Genomic DNA, 22,227 nt, shown 5'->3' on the forward strand with positions numbered 1-22,227 from the left:
CTATCAATTATTCCATCAATTAACTGGATAAGAAATAACTGTCTCATGAATCAGCAATAACTAATATTAAAAAGTGAAAACATAAATGTCTTTCAAAATGAACTGTTCATAGGTTTCATTTTAGAAACTGCAGTGTGTTTAGGTTCATCTGTCAACCAAACGTGTTGTATTTACCTGCCATGATAAAAATGTACTTTTAATGTATGTATTTTTTAAACAAAGTATTTCCTTAAGTGCAAAACTATCTAAATACACTCAAGTACAGTCAAAGGTCAAAGTCAAATAACATAAGATATATATGCAGTCTAAGCTAAAGCAAAAAAAAAAAGTAGTTTTACGGTCTTCCTCGAAGACATTGTGAGTTTTTGTACATGTGTCTCTTTGTGTTAAAGTGTGCAATTGAATGAGTGTGTCTGTAAGCCTTTAAAGGAGAATGTGGTGGCTGCAGTGAAGAGAAGTGAGCATATCAGCATTCTGAAGACTACCCTGTGCTTTGATGCAAAGTCTTTGTGCTGCTGAAAACAAGACGTTATGATGGTGTAGACATTAATTAATAGTGATAACTCTGTGTCCAACCTAACAACCTTCAGGTCAGTGGCTTAGCATTTTACTGGCCAATCTTTTTTTTTTTTTTGTGAAATGGCTTGTAAAAAAGCTTTTATTTTTATATTTTTAAATAAGAATGCAAATAATATAAATATATTATATATAAAAATATACAAAATAAAGGGCGAGAACAGCTGTCAGCTTTTGATGATGATTTGGGGTTAGGGTTAGCATCGCTGCACCATAGTTGTGAGTTCTACAGCAGTTGATGTCGTTAACATGGTGGTAAAGGAGTGATTTAAAAGCTGGTTAAACGACTTGACATGCCAGGTAGAAAATGTATTTCAGTTTGTCTCACTAATGTGCAGCTCCTGCAGTTACGAGGCTAAGTTACAGTAGTTTTTGCTAAAGTATTAAACAGTTGTGTAATTTTTTTCCTTCGAATTTCCCAAGAGAGTGCGGCCTAGGCTACTGTTTTGCTTATATTTTACTTATGCCGTGTCACTGCTATTGCATTGTAATGCTGCTGGCACCTGGTAGCAGTACATTCACACTCGAATAGGTAGCCTGTCATCAATGACAGTAGCTCCTTGTAAAAGGAGGATGGAAAGTGCCCTTCATTTTGTTTGCATCTGGCAGGCAGCAGTATTTATTACTGTAACCACTGATGAAACATTGTTCAGTCGTTTTCTTTTAATGTCATCATAAATCATATAACTTCGAGGCCATATTGCCCACCTGTAATATACACAGTGTGGCTGAATAAAAGGCATGTTTATGGAGCCACAGTGAGTTGGTGTGCATGTGATGTACTAAATGTAATTTCAATCCATTTGGTACTTTTGACTTTTTAAGTAACATTTTACATTCTAGATGTGCTAGAAGAAAAGTTCATCTTCTCGTAACTCCTTCCATATTTTGTTAAAATCAGCATTGCCATACAGAGAGCCATGCTGCTACCTTGCCTACTAAATCTTGATGCTAATGCTTAAAAGAAGGGTAAATGTTCATTATTTGTGCTTAATTCACTGGTTATACCAGACGGTTCAATAGCATCCTCTAATCTCTGATCTCTGATCCGCTTAGATAAAGGTTAAATCTCACTTCAGATGTTTCTCATGCACATTTCCTTTTGAAACCTTTTATTTGGAACAGCAAAGAAGCAAATTACTGCTTTGTTGAAGAGATAAAGAGTAGTATGTGTAGACTGTGTTTCAGATGAGATCAGTATCAGAAGAGGGGAAGTACCAAAGCCAGCTTGACGAGCAAGTTTGTGTAGCAAGTTCAGGTCAAGGCAAGCAACCGAGCCACTGTGAGAATGTCCCCCACACAGTTTGCCGCCACCTTCTCAAGCATATTTGGGGATCCTCAGATGACAGGCAGCACAAATTGGCGCTCTCTGCTTCATCTAGGATAGGAGAGTGATAATTCTGGACGATTAAAGAGGTTTATTCGCTCTGTGTAAATGTTGATGCCAGCCCTGGCCAAGTTTCACCTGGCTCATCTCTCACATTTCCATAACATTCTTTCATTTCTCAATGAGATACGACAGTCCAGGCTGTATCCACATGCAAAACCCACATAGGCCTATCATGGGAAGAGGATTAAAAAGAGAGGGCAACAGTAATACTGACCTTTTTCCTGTACAGTTTGTCTTCACAGGTATGCACACACATATACCACTTAAGGGCACATTAAGTTATTGGACGGATAAGTTTCATTACTTCAAATGAATGGAGCCAAAAGCTACTTTAAAGCTTTCAAAGCATCCCTAAATAAATGTTGACACTTACCAGCTACCATTATCATCTAGAGCTATACCCAAATTTTCAGGTCTTTTGGTTTAGCATTTGTAGCTAGATTTACTGACTGTTCATATCCCTTTAATAACTTTTTTTTTTTTTTTAACAAAACTTGCCTAGCAACAACTCCACAAGATTTTGCTCTCCTGCCTCAGACATTTTCTCTCTGCAGCACTCTGTACAGGGAGTGGCAGAGAAATGGGCAGTATCACCTGTGAATGAACTGTCGGCACATGTGCAGTGTTGTTTTGGTGGTTGTTGGAGGAGACTGTGCCGTGTAAGAAAGACTCTGTCACCTTCCTCTCTTACAGAGATTTTCCATAGTCTCTGCCATAGTCTGTAACATGGAGTATGAGTATAATATTTTTCAGACAACAAAACGAGGTAATAAAAATCAGGATCATTAAAAATAAATGCCTCTAATTAAGCTGAAAGACTCGTGTCCTACTCGAACCATGTCAGCAATCACCAATTCCTCCACCCGCTGGCTGAAGCTTGGGATATTCACTGATTGCTACTGACGTGCTTTGGGCACTCTGATGATGGCCTCAGGGTTTAGCTATGATGCCTTTGATTGGACAACATAATGACTGAGAGCATCATTAAGTGGCAAAGCGACACAATTTCAGTCATTGATTACTTTGTCTTCATTGCCTGTGCTCCTATAAAATGAACCCTTTGGGAGAACCAATGAAACTGAGTCCATCTAAAGTTATAGAAGCTGTAGTTTGCCAGGACGTGCATTTTTCTGCGTCTGTCATTTTCAAACTTCAGAACTGTGCTTTTGCTTTATTTTATACATGAAAGAGATTAGCTGATAATGCTTTTTCTGGCACTAAAATTACCACAGTTTACACATAGTTAAATGTGCCAAGTCTCAATTTTAGAAGTTTGAATGGGGGATTTAGAGGGAAAATAGAAAAGCAGTATGTGTAGATTTATTATTTCTTATCAGATGTCATTATGCCCCAGATTTTGGGTTATGTTGCCATTCTTTCAGAGATTTGCAGAGCTGTGAATTAAGAAAGGCTACTGGTCAACTCATTTATAAAGTGTGAACAATTGTTACGCATTTTGGCTTTCAGTCTGCAGATTCCCATCTATTCTGGGTATGTGTTGAGGCCACATTGTCATTTTACCTAAGCACCCACACTAGACCACAGTGTTTTCTATGGGGAAATTAGCTGCGTCTGCTATTTCCCTGCGATTGTTTCTGTGGTCAGTGTCACTTGTACACAAAGGGAGGAGACATTATGGCTGTTGTTTCCAGTAATATTGTTTTATGACAAAACAGGGAGGCTGAACAGAAATCTGGACATCCCAGTTCTGCATGAGATGTAGCACCATTACAGATTTGTCTTTGTAGTTACCCAACGAGAGCAGAAGTGCACAGGAAGTCTGAACTTCTTTTGAATAAAAGAATGGTTGCTATATTCAGGAAGCTTTCCTTTGTGATGCATGCTTTATCTTTATCTACTTTTTACTGCAAACACGACAGAAAACATTTTTTCCTTTTTGTACCAAGTACAAAAATATGAAACTTTTACATGTCTTTTGCTGACCAGGTTATGCTAACTTCATCAACAAGGGAGAAATTCCTCTTTTGGTTCTGTTCATTTGTGAATCCCAAATAAAATGCAGTGTTATTTTTGTCCAGTATTTGCTCTTATGTCTTCAGCCTTTATAGTGCATACACATGTGCCTCCGAGGGACAAACACTGGATACTGTCTCTTTGAATGTAATCATTCTCACTTTAGTGTTGGAGCTGTAATATATATTTGTCTTCATGTTCATTGTGATGACCTTTGCCTGTTATTTTCTCAGGGCTCCTCTACTTCTATACATTATAAAACGCTGCATCTGCGTCCACTTCCACTTTCTAAATAATTGCCGATAACTGCAAATACTGACCTCTGTTCTCCATTTATTTTTATTTAAGCCTATTGATGTCACAGGGGAGATGCCTCAGCCTCTTGCTTTAATTTCTTTCTTTTTTTCTTTTTGACCTGACCCCTTCAAACTTGAATGTCTCAGTCGCGTGGGTGGCTGTAGGATATGTTAATTCAACCCCATGCAGATGATGCCATTATTATCCACCACAGAATGCCATGATCCATGATTTCCTTATTCATTAAACCTCCCCCACACGGATTGCATCTGTCCAGTCTGGCATGGGGATCAGACTTAACCCATTTGAGGAAAATCTATTGAATGCAGACCCCCTGCTTCTCTTTTTTTTTTTTTTTTTTTCTTTTCTTTTCTTTTTTTTTTTTTTTTGTGTCCAGAGAAGACAATCGCACAATGACATGACCCCATTTAGTGATGCATCGCTGCCCAAGAAGTATTTGCCTCCTTCAAGTTCACCACCTCACATTAAACATTTTCTCAAGAAAGCCCCTTTCTCCTGTAGTTTAGCTTTTTTCCCACCAACATCTGTTGATTGGAAATCGTTCCAGTCACCAATCCTGCGAAACAGCTGTGAGGCTTTACTTATTACTCCTCTAATTAGTCAGTGTTTCACTTATCACAAAGTGCAGCAATTAAATTATTGTGACAGCTTCCTAATTAAGGATTATTTTTCTCAAATTTTCTTATTTTCTGCTTAATTGTTTGGTTTCTGGTGTACATTTTCCATTTCCTTTTTAAGCCCAAGTTGTACAGATAGTTTCAAAAGTTTAGTTTGAGTGACCAGCAGCCTAACAGCCAGAGATATTTACAGAATATTTACATATTTACAAAACTTTGTATTTGAGCGGCCACAGCTAGAGGGCTTTCATGGCTGTTCCTTAATTCTGTACTTTATGATTAATCTAGTAATTGTTTCAGACTTAAGGCAATGTCTGACATCATTTTAAATGTCAGTATTATGGCCTTGCTTCTAAAATCTGTATATTTTAATGCATATATTAAGTATATATTAATCCAAAGATTATCAAAAACTAGTGTGACGGGAAGATCAGACTAGGTAGCCAATCCGAGGGTGCTCATCTTACCTGCAGAGTTGTACAATATCTGAGGCAGTGTGTTAAAAGCTTGGCACCGAAGTTGTCTATTTATGCACAGTCGAATAACACAGCATTTGCATTTACCCACAAGCATGGTCTGCTAAAATGAAATTACTATTTTTGTACATCTTCCTCTGTTTAAATATTCCTCCCATCAGCAACTGGCTGATGGGAGGGTTGTAACCTGTTTGTCATTTGTTGATTATAATGAACAAGATTTTTAAAATGCAGTTTGCTTTGAGAAGACGACACCTGCTTTGTGCAGGATTTTGGTTTTGATAAGCAGGAGACTGGTATCAGCAGGGAAGGGGCTTGTTAATGCTTTACCAACTGGCAGAAGGAGAGCGACAAAGGAGGCCACGGACCATTCAAAGGCCACCGTGCAACCCCGCTCGCATACCAAGCATTCCAATGTGCTGTGTAAAGGTTGGGCCGGCCGATAGCATCGAGAGAGCCTTTCTCATGAGAGCCACCTTAAACACACACACACAAAGCTCCTAACCGCTTTGTCTCATGCACCCTGGCGTCCACTGATTTGAAATCTTTTGTGTTGGTATTGCTGTGGTGTCCTAGTGTCTGTAATGCTTAGATTAGCCAAGTCCCAGTATACCTTGTATAAAACAATAAATCATGTATCGTACAGTACCCTTTAGGTACATTACAATGCAAAATAAGCCTCAAGATGTAACTTGGATTGTGCTAGATTTTTACCAGGCATCTCTTCTTTGCCAGCTTTAAAATTCCCACCTGTGCTAGGTCACTCTGTAATTACAGGTGTAAGCCAGGAGAGTCTGAAAGGCTGCCAGATCTCAGTGCTCAGTCACCTGTGAATAGAGCCCATCCCATGACCCTTCATTGTCTCCGCAGTTTCGATGATCTGAGGCTGATGTCGTATGAGGTCAAGCGTTGCAAATGTTGGATACCACTTGAAACGAATGGTGTAGTACAAACTCTGCACCGAGTGTCAAAAACCTTTTTGTAGGAGAAAATGTTGAGAAATCAAAGGATTGTCGTGTGTGACCAGTCATGTTGTCCGAATTACTCAAACAAATGCATTTGAATGTGTTTATCGTGAACGGCTAAGCAGAGGAGCATAGTTATTGGTTTGTTTACTTGGTTCAGTGTTCCAGTGAGCAGAAATCTCACTGTAACATTGAATGTGTTTTGACAGATTATCTTTACCTGCTCAAACTAAAGCTCCCATTTTGAGGTTGTGGATTTTCCCATCTATAATCAGAGTTGTAAAGCTATCAGCAGTACATAGTGTTTGTAACTGGACAGGTGCAGTTGGCTATTATCTGCCATCCTGAAATGCAAATACTGTCCTGCAGGAAGCAGGTGCAGCAGATATAGATCCATTCACATATTGCCTGATTGGTTTTAATGGCTGTTTTCTGTCATGTGATCTGTTGACAGTCATTTTAATGCAGCAGTCCGGTGCAGTGTAAAGCCTTTATAGAGCCAAAGCATGTGCAAAGAATATGTTAAATTCCTGTAGAAATCCAAATTACTCTGTTTTAAAATGGCAATACTGGGCATCGGCTTTGGCAGAGGTGTGCGGTCTGAGTGCCTAGTGAGAATTGAGCTGTTGCTGGCCAATATTTAGCTAATTTGTTTGTCTTTTATAATGTATACCTTTGGGTAGTACTAATATATCAATCACTTGGGTCACTTTTTCTAGGCAGAAACAGCCAATTAAGCTCTCAAATTTTAAGTTTTCTCACATGACAGTGAAATACATGTTGAATTTGTGCTGTGAGTGGAATAAAACGATAGATTAAAGGAAGCAAGGCAAACTGTCACGGGCCAGCTTTTGCACTTTCTGATATTTAAAAATATTAGAATAACCTAAAAATAGCCAGATCATTTACAGCGCTAATATTTAATAAACAGATATTTTGTTATGTTTAATTTAAAAAAAAATCCCCATTTTTAGTGATGGGAAATGAACGGTGTAGTGAGAGGACTTTGACTTTCCATCAGTGCGTAATAAATGTAATCTTCAGTATAATTTGACGCAGAGGATGCCTCCTGTGTGTTTTTTGGAGCTTGCAACAAGTGTGTGTGTGTTTGGCGGGGGGTCCGCCTTTGATGCGACGAGTGAAGACAAGTCCGTATCCCACCTGGTCTATGTGTGTGTGCTGCCTGTCGCCTGCTACGCTTGTGTCCCCGGGTGCTCCGCTCGCGGAGGGATGCGCTGCGCACAGTGTTGAATGCTGGACTGCACCATTCCTGTCGTCTCCAGCGGGGAGGCTGTAATCCGATCCCGTTCGGAGGAGCCGTCGTGCAGCCTGCGAAGAGGAAGAGGGCACTGCTCTGCGCTCTGACGCTTCTCTTCCTGCACTCCTCCCCCTTTCTGCCGAGTATCACCCTCTTTCTCCCCCTCATCTGTTCACTCCCTGCTCGGCGGCGCACAAGCCTCCGGAATCGTCGCAGTGCATTGTTCACCCATCGACCTAGCCCCTTTAAGTCGACGTGATACGACGGAGCTTTCCCCCCTCTTTCTTTCTTCTACTACTTCTTTTTTTTCTTTTCCCCTCCTAATGTCTTTGCCGGTGGAATCTACTGCATGCACGCCAGTCCGGTGACGTGCCCGAGCATGTTCACATCAGAGCCAGCGTCGGATTTACCTGAGAGTACACTGCCCTCACACTGTCAGAGCGATCTCGCCGCCGCGCACGCAGATTTGGACTTCACCGATTGTCACTGAGAAGCAAAGGAAAAAGGGGGGAAACACACCGGATTACAAGGATGGGGTTCTACGGCACTTTAAAGATGATTTTCTACAAAGTGAGTAGGATTTCTGCTCGTATTATCCGCCGTGTCACCTCCGGCACATCCTCATCTTCTTTCCGTGTGTTTGGCTCGCTCTGTCGCCCACATTATCTTTGACGCGCCTCTCGCGGCAGATCGTACGGCCACTGCGGAGGATGGACAGCATTGTAGCAGACCCCCAGAGATGCCTCTTTAATTGCCCAGGCCGTAATGTTGTGTTAGCGTTGCGTTAAAATCTTTTAATATGCTACTAAGCCGTTTGACGTCCTTTCCGTCATAGTAACTTCGGCTGTGTAAATAAACGCCGCTACCGCCGCGGTTCCGGGTGACATTCATCGCGTTGGTGAATTTGTTGTTGCTTTGGGGGTGCTTAATTCTGCAATCCCCGATAAAAATGTGTTTATAATTAGGCGTTATACACTCCTGAATGGAATGAAGCCTCATTTTATTTATTTTTTTAATGTATTTTCCCCCTTACCTCCCATCAGTGTTGGTAAGATGCTCTGCACCTGTACATCAACTGTGGGTCCTCCCTTTCACAGACCCTAGTAGATGCTTGAGCAATTACACATTTTACGTAATACAGCGCTGATGGAGCATCATGTATGCTTAGGTACATTCAGAAATAAGGGCTTCAAGCTCAAAGACGCCCAGGTTCCCCTGCAGTCCTGCCCAGTTTGCAGGGTTGTTATGATTGTACATTATGCAGCAGTGGCTATCTCCCACTGACCAAAGTAACTGCTTGAGATGCATGCATGCATCAGTCTGCCTGCATTTGCCTGTTGGAGTAGCCAATTCCCTGACACTGTGCACTTGCCTCAGGCTCCAACTACAGATAATGGGTCACTGTGTCAGACAGCGTGAGGTAGAATATCCTCAAGGATGTTGGGTGTATTATGCTGGATTGCGGCCATAAAAATCGTCCTCCCTTAGCTGGAAAATGCAGAGTACAAACAAACGTGGGAAAACAACAAAAAAAAAAGCATGAAAGAGAATTTATAATTCAGACAATGTAAACAAATTTGTTAATCGTGTATAATTTTAAAACGTGGTTCAAAATATCCCTTGTGGTGGGGGATTTTTATCCAGTTAATCCTAATAATTGCGCAAGAGTGTTGTTAATAGATGAATAGCGCTTCATTGATTTGAATGTTCATGCTCATTTGTATTCTCCATCCATTTTAAGGATGTACTCATTCTCAGATGTATCAGGATTTTCAAGTCATCCTTCAGAGCGCAAATATATTAGTGCTGCTTGCGGGGCTCGTAGTAGCAGACTCTCATTTTTGAGGATGAATTCAAACCCGTGTTTCTGATTTGATTGCAGTTTTGGTCCTGAAAAACTCCTTCAACTAGCTCTCAGATCGCAAGCGTTTCTGTGCCTCAAACAATGCTGATTGAAATGAGGAGAAACTCTTTGACGAGTGCTTGAAAACACAATTTGAAAAATGAGAAAAGCCTTTTCTTGTGACTGATGCTGTAGGATGTAGTCGCCGTTAAAATGAATCAACACATTATGTAAGAATGATCGCTGTATTTAAAATATCATTAACTCTCTGCATATCCATCTGTCGTGCTTTTGGCCAGATAGGGAAGTGGGGGTGGGGGGGAAGCCAGAGGAAGGAGGGGGACGGCTGATTGGTGGTGATTTACAAACACTGTGTTCTCTGGTTACCTTTTCCCAGGCTGAAGCTGCAGAACAGGCTGGTTACACATTATTTTTTCATGCCCGCATTTAGTTTGAGGTTTTCTTACATGTGTGCGCACACACTCAAAGCCAGCCAGCACTCCCCTCTCTTCTCTCACACTCAGAATCACACACACAAAAAACATACGCGCGCGCACACACACATACACACCCTCTGCATGCATTCACACACCCAGGCTCTCCTTGGCTACTGAACTGCCATTGCAGTGAGATCACCACTTTAGGAACAAGGCAGCTAGGTTTAAGAGCCCAGTCTTAACAACCCTGAATATCTTATAAACCCCTTTTTATGTTATTCAGCAATCACACAAGCTATAAATGTAGACAAATGTAACACAAGCTATGTACCTGCCTAGCTTGGACTACATTTGCATTCTTGTTGCCAAATTTTCGAGTGCCTTTTCTGTACCTCCCCCTCATGAATTACTTCAGGTTTTTATGGTTCCTCCCTAGGAGCTTTCAGCGGCTTCACGCATGAGCTGAGTTGTGAGGAAAGAATCACAAATCATTGGTCAGATCACAGTGTGGTGTCCAGCAGGCACCTTACCTGCAGTGCACATTGATGTGCTAATCATGTGCATGTGTTGTATAAGCTCAGACTTTGGTTGCCTGTTGGAAGTTTCAAGGCACAGAGTCTGTAAAGATTAAAAACTAAGGTAGGAATCCCGTATCGATCAGAAGTCCATGGCTGCCAGTGCAGATGTGCTGCTCGTTATTCAGCATTTCTCAAGTCGTAGGCAAATGTTGCTTCCACATTCTTTTTGTGTGTGTGTGTGTGTGTGTGTGTGTGTGTGTGTGTGTGTGTGTGTCGCTGTTCTCAACATTCACATGAGCAACCCTCACATTTAAAACACAGTGAACACACACACACACACACACACACACACACACACACACACACACACACACACACCAAATTATAGTGATAAACAAAAAAACACACATCTTGAAGAGAAGCATGTAATCATGCCACTGTAGCGCCAGACAGTATGGAGTCAAATGTCCAGTGGTGTTTTCCTGTGTCGCATATGAACTACAATAATACACCAAAAAAAATGCATTGTTTGTGTCAAAGGGGAAAAAAGTTAAATTTACATTTGGTTTCTGGCTTCTACGCATAATCATCCGATTATACAGTCGCAGAAGGGTTCAAGGAGCAAACTTTCAGGTTGTGTGTTTGGAGCACAACAGGCTGGACTGTAACTGTAAACAAACTGTTGCTAAATACCTTTGACCCGAAACTGCTGCGCCACGAGTACTATAATCTTGTGAGAAAATCATTTATGTTAGAACTGCAGTGATGAGTTCAATAGTAGGGTTAGGAGATGGATTGCCATTTTTACTTTACCATAAGAAAACAATCACCCCACACCTGTCATTTGTTTCAATTTCAGGGTTTGTTTTGTTTTTTAATACTTTTGGATGGCTGAGTGAACAAAACACACATTAGCATTTGGCTCCGACATCTTTACACCCATCAGATCCCTGACAAATATTCGGGGATGGGCTTTGGATGTGTTTCAGCCACATGCTGAACAAATACCTTTTCAGAAGTTAGAATTTATGGCCTTTTAAATGAAGTCTCTTGTGCTGTTGGCCTTGCAGTTTTTTGTTTAGTTTTTTTTTTTCCTTTTTTAAGCATTACCATTCGCCAGTGTTGACCTAACATGACCCCTAACCCTGAGCTGGTGGTATCCTTGAGATTTTAACAGTACTATAACTCTTAGCTGCGCTGCTTATCTTTCTGGTGCTTCAATTGTCAATACTTTATTGGAGATGACTCAAATTAAGAACAAGATATCGTGCATTAGTATATGACATAACTATTTTCCCCCATAACGACGATGAGAAGACGCCCCAGTTAATATCAAAATAGATGTAGTTTGACGACCATTACAATGTGTTACATGTTTTCCAAGGGTAGCTCTAGTAAGCTGTATAGGCAGAGATCACATCACTAACCTCCAACTGAATCCCCTCGCCTGAATGTGATGGATTTTCACTAAATGTTTCGACAGGCTGTTTGTGTTTCTGCCTTTACAAGAAAAAGTTCTGCTGCATTTGTTGCAACAAGCACCATCAGCGAAGTGCGGCCACACTTTTGAGTGTTTGATTCTCCCCACTGTCTTCACAAAGATCAGGGTCTGTGTATGGATGGGTGACACGGAGCTGCACCCACCCTTTGCGTGCAGGCTCTCAGGAAGATACAGAGAACCCTCTTCTGCATGGGAGCTAGTGGAACTGCATGATAGCTTAAAGTCTTAGTCAGTAATGCAACTGGGCAGGTAAAATTTATAACATAACTTTTGTACCAATAATATATTTTCTTAATTTCCACTATTGAAAGCCATACTGATGACAACGGGGCGTACTGATATTCGTACTGAAATTAGCCCCGGGACATGTTTAATACTGGGTTTTGGTACCATCGATAGCTAGTTGATGTTAAAAAGTTGGGAAACTAACACACTTTATTTATTGTTTTTAATGGATAATATAAAATAACAGAAAATTAATGGAAAATAAGTTGAGAAAATAATAAGCTTATAAACTGATAATGAAAACACTTGTTTCTTGCAGACTTGATGCATAATTAAAGTGCATTTTGATATTTATTTTTATTTTTTTTAACGTCATAGTTTTGCTGATATTACAAAGGAGCTGGGCTACAAGGATAAGGATCGGAAAAGGATTTGGTTTTGAATCCATGGGTTTACTTTTAAATCTACAAAAGCCTTCACTGAAATATGAAATATATTTAAATATTAAAAAGAACAAGGCCAGGCTGTTAGATTGTATATTGTTTTGGCCAGACACTAAAAATCAGTGTTCATTTATTCAGCTAGATTGTTTATTCATGAGGGACTGGAGATGAGATGGTGATCACTTGCATGTGTGTTGAGAAGCCTTGCCAAAGAAAGTGGCAGGCATGGGATGAGGAAAATTGGCTTGCCCGGGCCTCTACACAGGCTCCTTTGTTTGCACGGTAGGGTAGGTGGTAACAGGGACTGGGTGGTGTTGCGTACGTGGAGGTGATGGAGAATAATAAAGAACTGACTTGCTTGTTTTTTCTTTTCCTTCTGAATTATTGGCGCATTTCAAAGAATAAACCCTAATACCTGCTTGAGAAACTTGTTATACCTTGTGGTTATTTTGTGCGTACAGGCATGCTTTATCCTTTGAGTTTGGGTGTGAATGCGGTTTCTTATTATTGCATATTATTCGATTTCTGGTTGCTCAGTTCTCTCAATCAAAATTAAACACAGCACTGAAAAACAAACACCTTTTCTGTGATGTGCCATCTCAGAGTGTATGCTGAGCTGTGTCACGGACAGATTGGTCATGTCTCTGTGCTTTGTTATGGCACATGTTAATTATTGAATCTCCAGCCCATGCATAAAAGTTTAATTTTCCATTTGCATAAAGCTTTTGCAAGACTGTGCTGTCTGTATTTTAATATGCAAAAATTCAGACGTTATGCTAACAAAGTCTGTAACTTGCAGGAATAATTTTCTGCTTCCAGCACAGTTTAAAAAAAAAAAAAAAAAAAAAAAAAGCTCCCTGACCCGTGTCCCTTGATTTTCTTTTCAAGGGCTAGTGTCTTAGAACTAAATTGGTTTAGATTTTGTTTCTAAAGGAAAGTTACCAGAATGGAGTTGAATTTATGTCCAAAAGGTTGCCTCTAGCTTTTAAATACAAAATTTCCCACTTTTGTGCTTTCACTGTTACTAAGGTTTTTGTTTCTCCCCTTGTTCTTCTTCAGATGAAGAGAAAGTTGGACCATGGTCCCGAGGTCCGATCTTTCCCTTCAGGAAAAAAGCCCTGCAAAGGTCCAGAGTATCCGAGGTAAGAGAGCTTTTTCTCTCATAAGACACCCCAGCTATCCACAGAGACTCATTTTCCCTTGTATTTTTGTTTATCACCTTAGGATCAAAAAGATTATGGTAGAAATTATAAAATAAAAATTGTTTTAATGCTGAACATGTTATAATTGGGACTACCAAGGCGAGGAGTAAAAAATGCCAGGAGGCATGAACAAAGGTTTGCATTGTATATGTGTAAACAGAGGGATGCTCCCTCTTCCATTCTGTCTGCACCATCCAGCCAGCCAGTGGTCCCAGATGTTTCTCTTACCCTGAATATTTAATGCCCGTGTTCACATGTAGCTCCATTAAAATTCAAACTGAACACAGCCACTTAACTGTAAATGTTGCTATGTAACTCGCTCCGTCTCAGCTTCCTCTCCCATTAAAAATGAATCAATAATGAAATCGACCCCCAGCTTCCCATTTTGCTGTCAGCAAGCAGAATGTGAGGCATCGAGGGTGCCCAGTGGATGGCTTCTGCTGCTGCCCTTACATTACAAGGCTACATGGGTACACTTTGAAGTCCTGTGCTGCCTTCCGCATCCAGATACAGCAGGAGACTCTGGGCCTGAATAGAAATATGTGGGACTGTGCACACTTTGAAGTCTGAGTTAGAAATAACACTTGCCATTTTATTAAGTATACATAGCGAGAACAAATGCACCTCTGCAATAAATCCCGTCTCCGTGAAGGTTGTATTGATCAGTTTTTGTTGAAATGGTTTTAAAGAGGTGTTGATTCATTGTAATGCACATTCTGGAGGTTGTAGCTTGTGCTGCTGAATGGTGATGAATTGCATTGCATTATACAGAGAGGCCTTGTGTTAATCAGTCGGCACTAATTCACACAGACAGGTGGACAATTTTTTTTTTTTTTAAATTGCAATGCTTTTGTGAAGAGTATAACTTTTTCTTACTGCAAATAATTATTTTTTTCTGAAAGTAATTATGATGTGATAAAGACGCCCAAATCTACTTGTGGAGTTGCTGATTAGCTTGAAAACAATAATCATTTTTAAAGTAAATGTCAGTTTAATTGATTTAACCTATGACTTGCCACTAATAACTAAGAACGGATTTAATTAAGAAAAGTGCACTAAAGTTAAAAAAATGAAAAATTAAAATTAAATTTGCCTGCAAAATAAAAGCTTGGGTTTGATTGCTGTCATAATTGTCAGAGATAACACAAAAGATTCCAGGAAGTTGAATGTAAAAAGGTTTTGTTTTTTTTTGTTGTTGTTTTTTTTTTTTTTTGTCCATGCCTGATTTGATTTAGCAGAGTTTGCAGCAAAGCTTATTTAAAAAGCCCCTTCATAATGTGCTTCCTGTTATTCTCATTAAGAATATGCTGGGATGTGTAATATTTACATGTTTTTCTTAATTGCAGTGACAGCAGTGCTTTTACAGCCTCCACACCCCTACTTAGACTGCAATTTAGTTACGCTATTTGTCTTTAAAGGTCTCATATCAGCATTGGTCTTCAAGATGCTTTGTTTCCTCCCTTTTAAAATTACAGCCCGACGGGAATTGTCCCATGTCCGGCCACACCCACCACATTTGGGCACATCAGAACAGCCAATGGTCAGGGGCAACAGAGACGACGTATCACCTCAATCCAGCCACCCACGGGTCTCCAGGAATGGCTCCGAACATTTCAGGTGAGCGCTCTGGAGTCTTTTTCTTTTTCTTTCTTTTTCCCCACTCTTGGGCGACTCTGAACCCTCGAGGAAAAGCTCATCACAAAGCAGATGTTGCGTCCAATCAATGTTCACTTAGTCTCCGAGATAATTGCTGCCTTGTTGTTGTGGCCCAGCACATTACCATAGGCACTGTAGCGTGGAATTGGGATTAGCCGTACCTGTTCAGACTGAAAAGCAGAGTTATAAGATCACATTAGTCTACTCTAGACTTTTTATTTAACCTTTATTTAACCAGGAACTCCCGCTGGGATTAAAATCCTTTTAAAGGAAGTTATGGCCTGTGCTTTTCTTCTTCTTCGTTTTTTTTCTCTGCGATCCTCTGAAATGGAGACGTTACTTCAGTGTGAATGTCTTCCATGAGCAAAGTTGGCATAAAAACTTTTGTCCTCTTTTTAGCCACTTAAGTAATTAACTGTCATTTACTCTAGAGACTAGCAAAGACATGATGTAATATTATAGTTTACCCCCTATTTATGGTAAATTTCCTATGTTATCATTGTCTGATGGATACAACCTAATAGAGTCATTTCTTTCATGTTAAACTTAAGCGCTAATGACTTCAAGGAAATAGGATGTCATTTAAACATATTAGCCTGGATTGGGCCTCTCTGATTTTCTATATAATGGGTTGCCATGGATTTCATTACCTAAGAGAGTTTAAACCTATTATCTTTGAACAGCAGGGTGAACCCGTGACACCTTGGTGTTTGTTTTACATATATTAGTCCTCAGGCCAGAACATCAGTCTGCTCTCTTTAATCGTACAGCTGAAGCTACAGGGAGATAAACCTCAAGTTCACATTCTGTACATTCCCCAGTCCAGTCCAAGCCTGCATGTAGCTCCTGTTAGTGAGAAACACCTCTTACATACGTGCACGATCACCGAAACCTCGCATATCAGATCCCAGGATTAGTTGGAGATTTTTAGAAATGGGCCTTTTTGTCGAGTCAAATGAGGAATCTGCTGCCACTCGTGTCTTTAGATGAAATATAAAGATACAGCAAGTGGCTACTTACATTAGCTTTGCAGAAAGAGTGGCAACAAAGGGAAACTCTTAAGATGACTGTGTTAAAGGTAACAAAATCCACCTAATGTCTAAAGCTTATTCATTAGCATATCTCCTTTGTTTAATTTGTACTCGAGCAGAAGTATAAAAATAATGGGCCTCAGTGTTAATTGTTATTGTCATTAGAACTGGTGTAATAGATCACATGATTGCCTCTTTAGTCTTTATAGCTTGTAGAAATCCTCCTTTTTGTAATCTGTTTTGTTCAAAGTTTTTGTTTTAAAGAAAGTTTAGTTTGAGGGGCTATATGAGAAGCTTGGACTGTTTTTTGAGTCGTCCGGGGGTTTGTGTTGCCCAGGTATGGTCTACGGACTGTTTTTCTTTTTAAGAAAAAAACACTTTGTCAAGCTTAAATTAGAAAAAAGCATCTTTGAAAAACACTGCAGGCTGTAGTTTGAAAGTTTACTGGACAAAAAGGTTCTCAGCTCTGGTTGGGAACTATGGAGCTCTGGTTTTCAGGTTTTTGTTGGAGTGCAAATTATCAGTTGTGAAAACACATAAGTAGCTGTTGCACAGCCCCCCCCCCCCCCTCTGTCAGGGAGGGGGTCTCTTAACTGCCTGATTAGCTTTAGAACCAACACCTCTGGCTAAAGCTTTTAGCTGCCAAATTACAGGTGGTTTGCGTACGCCAGATTTTCCACCCTGCCTTGTAGGCTGTAATCATTGTCTGGATTTCAGCGCTCCACAGAGGGGAAAACAACTGTGACTGTGGGGTCCAACATACGGTTAGAGAGCTGCTCAGCAGTAACTGAATGTTCAAGCAGAAGAAATAAGCATGCTGACTACTAATAATGGTCTTGATGGAGTCTAGTTCCCCGTATTCACATTTTCCACTGCTGGAAATATGCAGGTGCCTCGAGCAATCCGGTGCTGCAGTGGAGGGCACGTAGGGAACATTAAGGTGTCAGACATCCTGCACAAGGAAGGATGCTTCCAAGGCGCTCCAATCCAAGTTCAGACTTGGAAGAAAAACTTACACAAGAACACGTAGGCGTCATTCTGTTCCCACAATGCCCCAATGCTGTTTTCAATTTGTGCTACTTGTGGATGTATACTGAATATGCTGCTGATGTCGTTAAATTAGTCCACTGCCAGGTGGTTTAGAGCAACCAGACAAAGAAAAAAGCACACAATTCAGAGGAACAGACCGAAATAAAAGCAGGGAAGGTACCTGTAATCTTTGTAAAAGTTGCAGGGACGTTATTGTGGTTGGATAAATAAAAGCAAAGTTCATAAAATCACTTTAAAGTCATATTATTTTAACATAAACCTTCGGTTCCTCTGGGTAATCTCTTAATTTGCCTCATAGCTTTGGCTGCAAAGAAATGTTTTTACAAGTGGGTCACTGTTTTCTTTCCTCTCCTCATGCACACACAAGACACAATCCTATATTTAAATTGAAGGAAGAAAAAGCTTTGCATCTGTTTTATGGGAAACCAAATGCATTCAACACATTCATTAGGCTTCAAGGTAAATTACAAGAAAACTCCATAAAGCACCTCTTTTTTTATGTTGCTGCAAAGTCATCAAATCCTGCTAGAAGCTCTGTAAACCCTAGATTTAAAATTAACATCTTGTCGTACATTTTTTTCCAAAGCATAATACATAATGCAGCGGCGAGGGAGAAAGTTTTGATCTAAAATAACATTAAATTTTGCTGTGATGTTCTGTACATGACTGACACCATTGCACCTCTGGTGTTTTCTATTAAATTGGCCTTTTTTTCCCATTGACCCAGGCTTCCACTTTGAAACAGCCACATTTAATGGTTCCCCTCTTCAAAGTAAAGTCATTTGAATAATTTCAATTTTCTCTCTCTTTGTGTGTGTGTGTGTGTGTGTGTGTGTGTGTGTGCGTGTGCGTGTGTGTGTGCGCGTGTGTGTGTACTCCAGAGCTGGACTGGCCCAGAGAAGCTGCTGGCGCTGGATGAGTTGATTGACAGCTGTGAGCCCACACAAGTAAAGCATATGATGCAGGTGATCGAGCCGCAGTTTCAGCGAGACTTCATCTCCCTGCTGCCCAAAGAAGTGAGTTCCCCTCAAGCACCTCGTCCCCTCTGCCTCGGCTTCCTGTGTATTCTGACCTGAACTCCCACAAGAAGCTTTTATATTTGTTCTCGAATGAACGCACCTGAAAAAGACACAAGGCAGTCGTCTCAGCCTTGATCGTCTCTCGCGGTCTTCCCTCGCATCATTTTAGGGCATCCATAGTGGGTGTCTTGTTTTTTGCTCTACATCATAACTGACAAAACAAACAATGTAAAGTGGCACGCTGATAATGTGACATAGGGGATTCTTAACAAATCGGCCTCAATTTGCTGAAGCTTGTGTAGCAGATCAGAGACTTCACACCTTGGCTGGCAGGTGTCAGGATTGAGGGTGGGTGGGGGTAGTGTGGAGAGTGAGGCAATAGGATGCAACATTTCAAGGTGTTGGTGTCACTTGCTCTAAAGCCAAATAAACAAACAGCTTTATGTGTTCGCACCGGTTCATGAGAACTCTCCTTTCATTCTGTTTCTTCTTAAAAGAAAAATGAGCAAAGAAACCAAACAACAACAACAAGCGGCTTTGACTTCTTTTGATAATCCCACCTCTCCTCTTAGATCCAGCTCCAGGAAAAATATTAGGTGTGGCTGTCAAGTAATTTTAGCAGGATGCTCCCTGTGGGTTACACTTGAGATACAGTCGAAATTGAAACTATGAACAGATTCTGCAGAAGGCTGAGTGTCAGACTTTAAAAGCAATTTGAGATTGATTTATAAAACTATTAAAATATCCTCCGGCCTGTAATGATGGCCGGCTTAGATGGGCTTTGGGGTGATTCAGGTATAACGGTGACTTGAAGTAGACCTAACTGTGTACTGTAACACATTTAAACCAAGGAGAAGAGATGATTGAACAAATTAAGACTTTGACTGATTAATTTTGTGTGGATGAATCTAGCATATTAATTCACTATAGCTGAATAGAGTATAGACAGATTCTCAGTCACTATTATGGATCCATCATTAATTAAAATGGAGAAGACAACTGATTAATTGGCTGTGATGGAAAAGCAATACGAGTACATCACTTTGAGCTGTCAGAAATTATATACGATGTCTTTACACTTTTCTCTAAACTTTTCAGATCAATAATAATTGACAGCTGGAGACCATCCTAAGTAATTTGACTCCATGCTGATGTTCGTGGCAGCACACCTGAATTTGTTACTCTGTCGTGGGGTCGCTGTCATCTCATATTGTTGTCGGATAATGAAAGAACAATATTTACACAGCAGCTTACGCCTCATACTGTCAAATGAACCCGTAATCCTTTTTTATGCAGATGCACAACAATCTCTTGACCTAACAGGTGATCCAGCTCATTGCTTTTGTGCAAATATATGTGTATTTGAATTTGATTGTTAGTGGAACAAAAAAGCAGGAGACTGTCTTTCTGGTTTATGCTCATTTGGTTCAATGAGCTGTAGCATTATACCTGCGCTGAGAAGCTCAATGTAAAATTTTTTACAAACATGTCGACTCATCTCAATGACTGTTGTACAAGCTACACTAATTATCCTGCATTTGTTTTCTTAGATTTTTTTTCCCCTTATTCCTTTTTTTTTTCTCTTATATTTGTTCAGCACGTCCACACTAAAACACTTTAATTTTATCATGTGTGCTGCGTTTATGCCTAGAACCCACACCATGTCACAACTTTAAACCCTGAAATGGACTTTTGGGGGATAGTTTTAGTTTGAAAACTCATTAATTTGAGTTTGGATGGATAGAAACGGGACTTCTGGAAACAATCATCCAGGTTTTCATCTCACAAGACTAAAAAAGTAGACCTGTCATCTTCTGCTTTTGGCTAATCCCATTAGCCTTCAATCTCACCCTATCCCTAGCATCCTCTTCTGTCACACCACCTCCTGCATGTTTCTCCTTCACTACATCCATGAACCTTTTTTGCGATCTTTCTCTTATCTTCCTACCTGGCAGTCTTCCACATCCTTTGTCCAGTATTTTCACTATCCCTCCTCTGCACATGTCCAAACCGTCTCAGCTTTGCCTCTCTCTTTGTCTCCAAACAGCTGAACCTGAGCTGTCTCTCTAATGTACTCATTTCTAATCCTGTCTCTCCTGGTCAAGCTGTAAACTGTTAGTCTGTTCTTACCGCCCAGGCTCATCTGTTACTTTTTACTGTCTGTTTTTAATCGACAATCCAAACAAAGAAATTGTTGGTCTTTTTAGCATTTGTCATTCTTAGTAATGACAAATGTTCATAGTATTTTTTTTTCTTGTATCAGACCCTCTTTGTTTCCTGTTTGTCATGGCGCACACATCTCCAGTTTACATTTACAATGTACATCATATATTGACCATTAGGTTATTGAAAATGTATGTTATGTATGTCACCTTAAACTGTTGTTTACATCAACTGTAGAAAGTTATAGCTTCTTTTTCCTCCCCCCATTACTGCTTTACACCTTTCACATTGCTCGTCCTTGTCTTTCAACAGCTGGCTTTATACGTGCTGTCATTCCTGGAACCGAAGGACCTCCTCCAAGCAGCACAGACGTGTCGCTACTGGCGCATCCTTGCAGAAGACAACCTGCTGTGGAGGGAGAAATGCAGGGAAGAGGGTGAGCCTAACTGTTTGCAACAGATGCAGGCAGACAGACACCATGCAGTCGCCCAGCGGGAGCAGTCTGAAGTCGACTGCTGTGCTTAAAATTGTGGTTATTCCTGTTTGGAAAAATACACTTTTATTGAAAAACAAATATTCCAACTGGCTTCTTTTCTCCCTTCTCACAGGTATCGATGAGCCCCTTACCCTGAAGAAGAGAAAAATTGTCAAGCCTGGCTTCACTCACAGCCCCTGGAAGAGTGCCTACATCAGGCAGCACAGAATAGACACTAACTGGAGGAGAGGGGACCTCAAATCACCTAAGGTAGCTTTTCTTTCGAACTTAAATTCCCCACAGGTTAGAGGAGTTTTACAGATCTGATCAAATGGCCTTGAGGCACAGAAAGATGGTTCAATAAGAGTCTGAAGTGTTAAACTGATGGAAAGTTAGTGAGCGGTCAGGTCTGTGCTCCCAGGTATTTGTTTGGAATATTAATTGAGCTGGAGCACAGGAAAATCTTATTCTCCTTCACATTAAAGACTCGCCGTCTCTTTTACCTGTTCAGAAGCTTCTCATAGAGCATGACCAGCATGCTGAAGCTCATCCTTAATGGACCTTGTACGCTGTAGCTGTTTGTGAAACAGCTGCAGGTCATTTTAGGCCGCGACTGGCATAAATTAGTTCCCCACGCTCGTTATAGTCCTTTGCATATGCAGTGTGCCCTGTCAATTGCTGAGCTCGCAGTCCTGTGACCCACTAGCTGAGACTGAATGTATGCAACACTGCTTAAAGCGCTGTGTACACCTGCAGCGCTTGATGACATTTTCACTTTGATGCATAAGAAGTGTTACTGTCAGCATCATTATTTGCGTTGTCATTCCACATCAAATCTTCCTCCGTGCCCTTCCCGCTTCATCTCTTTTCATGTGTCCCATTTAAAGGTGCTCAAAGGCCACGATGACCACGTGATCACCTGCCTCCAGTTCTGTGGCAATCGCATCGTCAGCGGCTCTGACGACAACACGCTGAAAGTCTGGTCAGCTATCACAGGAAAGGTAAGAGTTGAATACTGTTACATTTTGGATGTACGCTTTAAACCTAGAGCAGAAGAGAAGGGAGGCAGGCACTAATATGAATAATAGGC

The 22,227-nt window shown here is 40.6% G+C and overlaps 1 protein-coding gene across 4 annotated transcripts in view; it reads left to right on the forward strand.

Moving 5' to 3' along the window:
• fbxw7 (F-box and WD repeat domain containing 7) overlaps positions 1-22,227 on the forward strand; it is a 129,410-nt gene that overhangs the window by 92,882 nt on the left and 14,301 nt on the right. For 3 of the 4 annotated variants that reach the window (XM_063476063.1, XM_065471049.1, XM_065471050.1), the window contains 6 exons: positions 13,601-13,683; positions 15,219-15,360; positions 18,362-18,496; positions 20,975-21,098; positions 21,271-21,407; positions 22,025-22,138. In XM_063476063.1, the coding sequence (XP_063332133.1) occupies positions 13,601-13,683; positions 15,219-15,360; positions 18,362-18,496; positions 20,975-21,098; positions 21,271-21,407; positions 22,025-22,138 (735 nt within the window). Of the gene's footprint in view, positions 1-7,739; positions 8,145-13,600; positions 13,684-15,218; positions 15,361-18,361; positions 18,497-20,974; positions 21,099-21,270; positions 21,408-22,024; positions 22,139-22,227 lie in introns of those variants that run through there. The other variant, XM_063476064.1, reaches the window with a different exon arrangement.

This window comes from Pelmatolapia mariae, linkage group LG6 (assembly GCF_036321145.2).
Source record: "Pelmatolapia mariae isolate MD_Pm_ZW linkage group LG6, Pm_UMD_F_2, whole genome shotgun sequence".
NCBI lineage: Eukaryota > Metazoa > Chordata > Actinopteri > Cichliformes > Cichlidae > Pelmatolapia > Pelmatolapia mariae.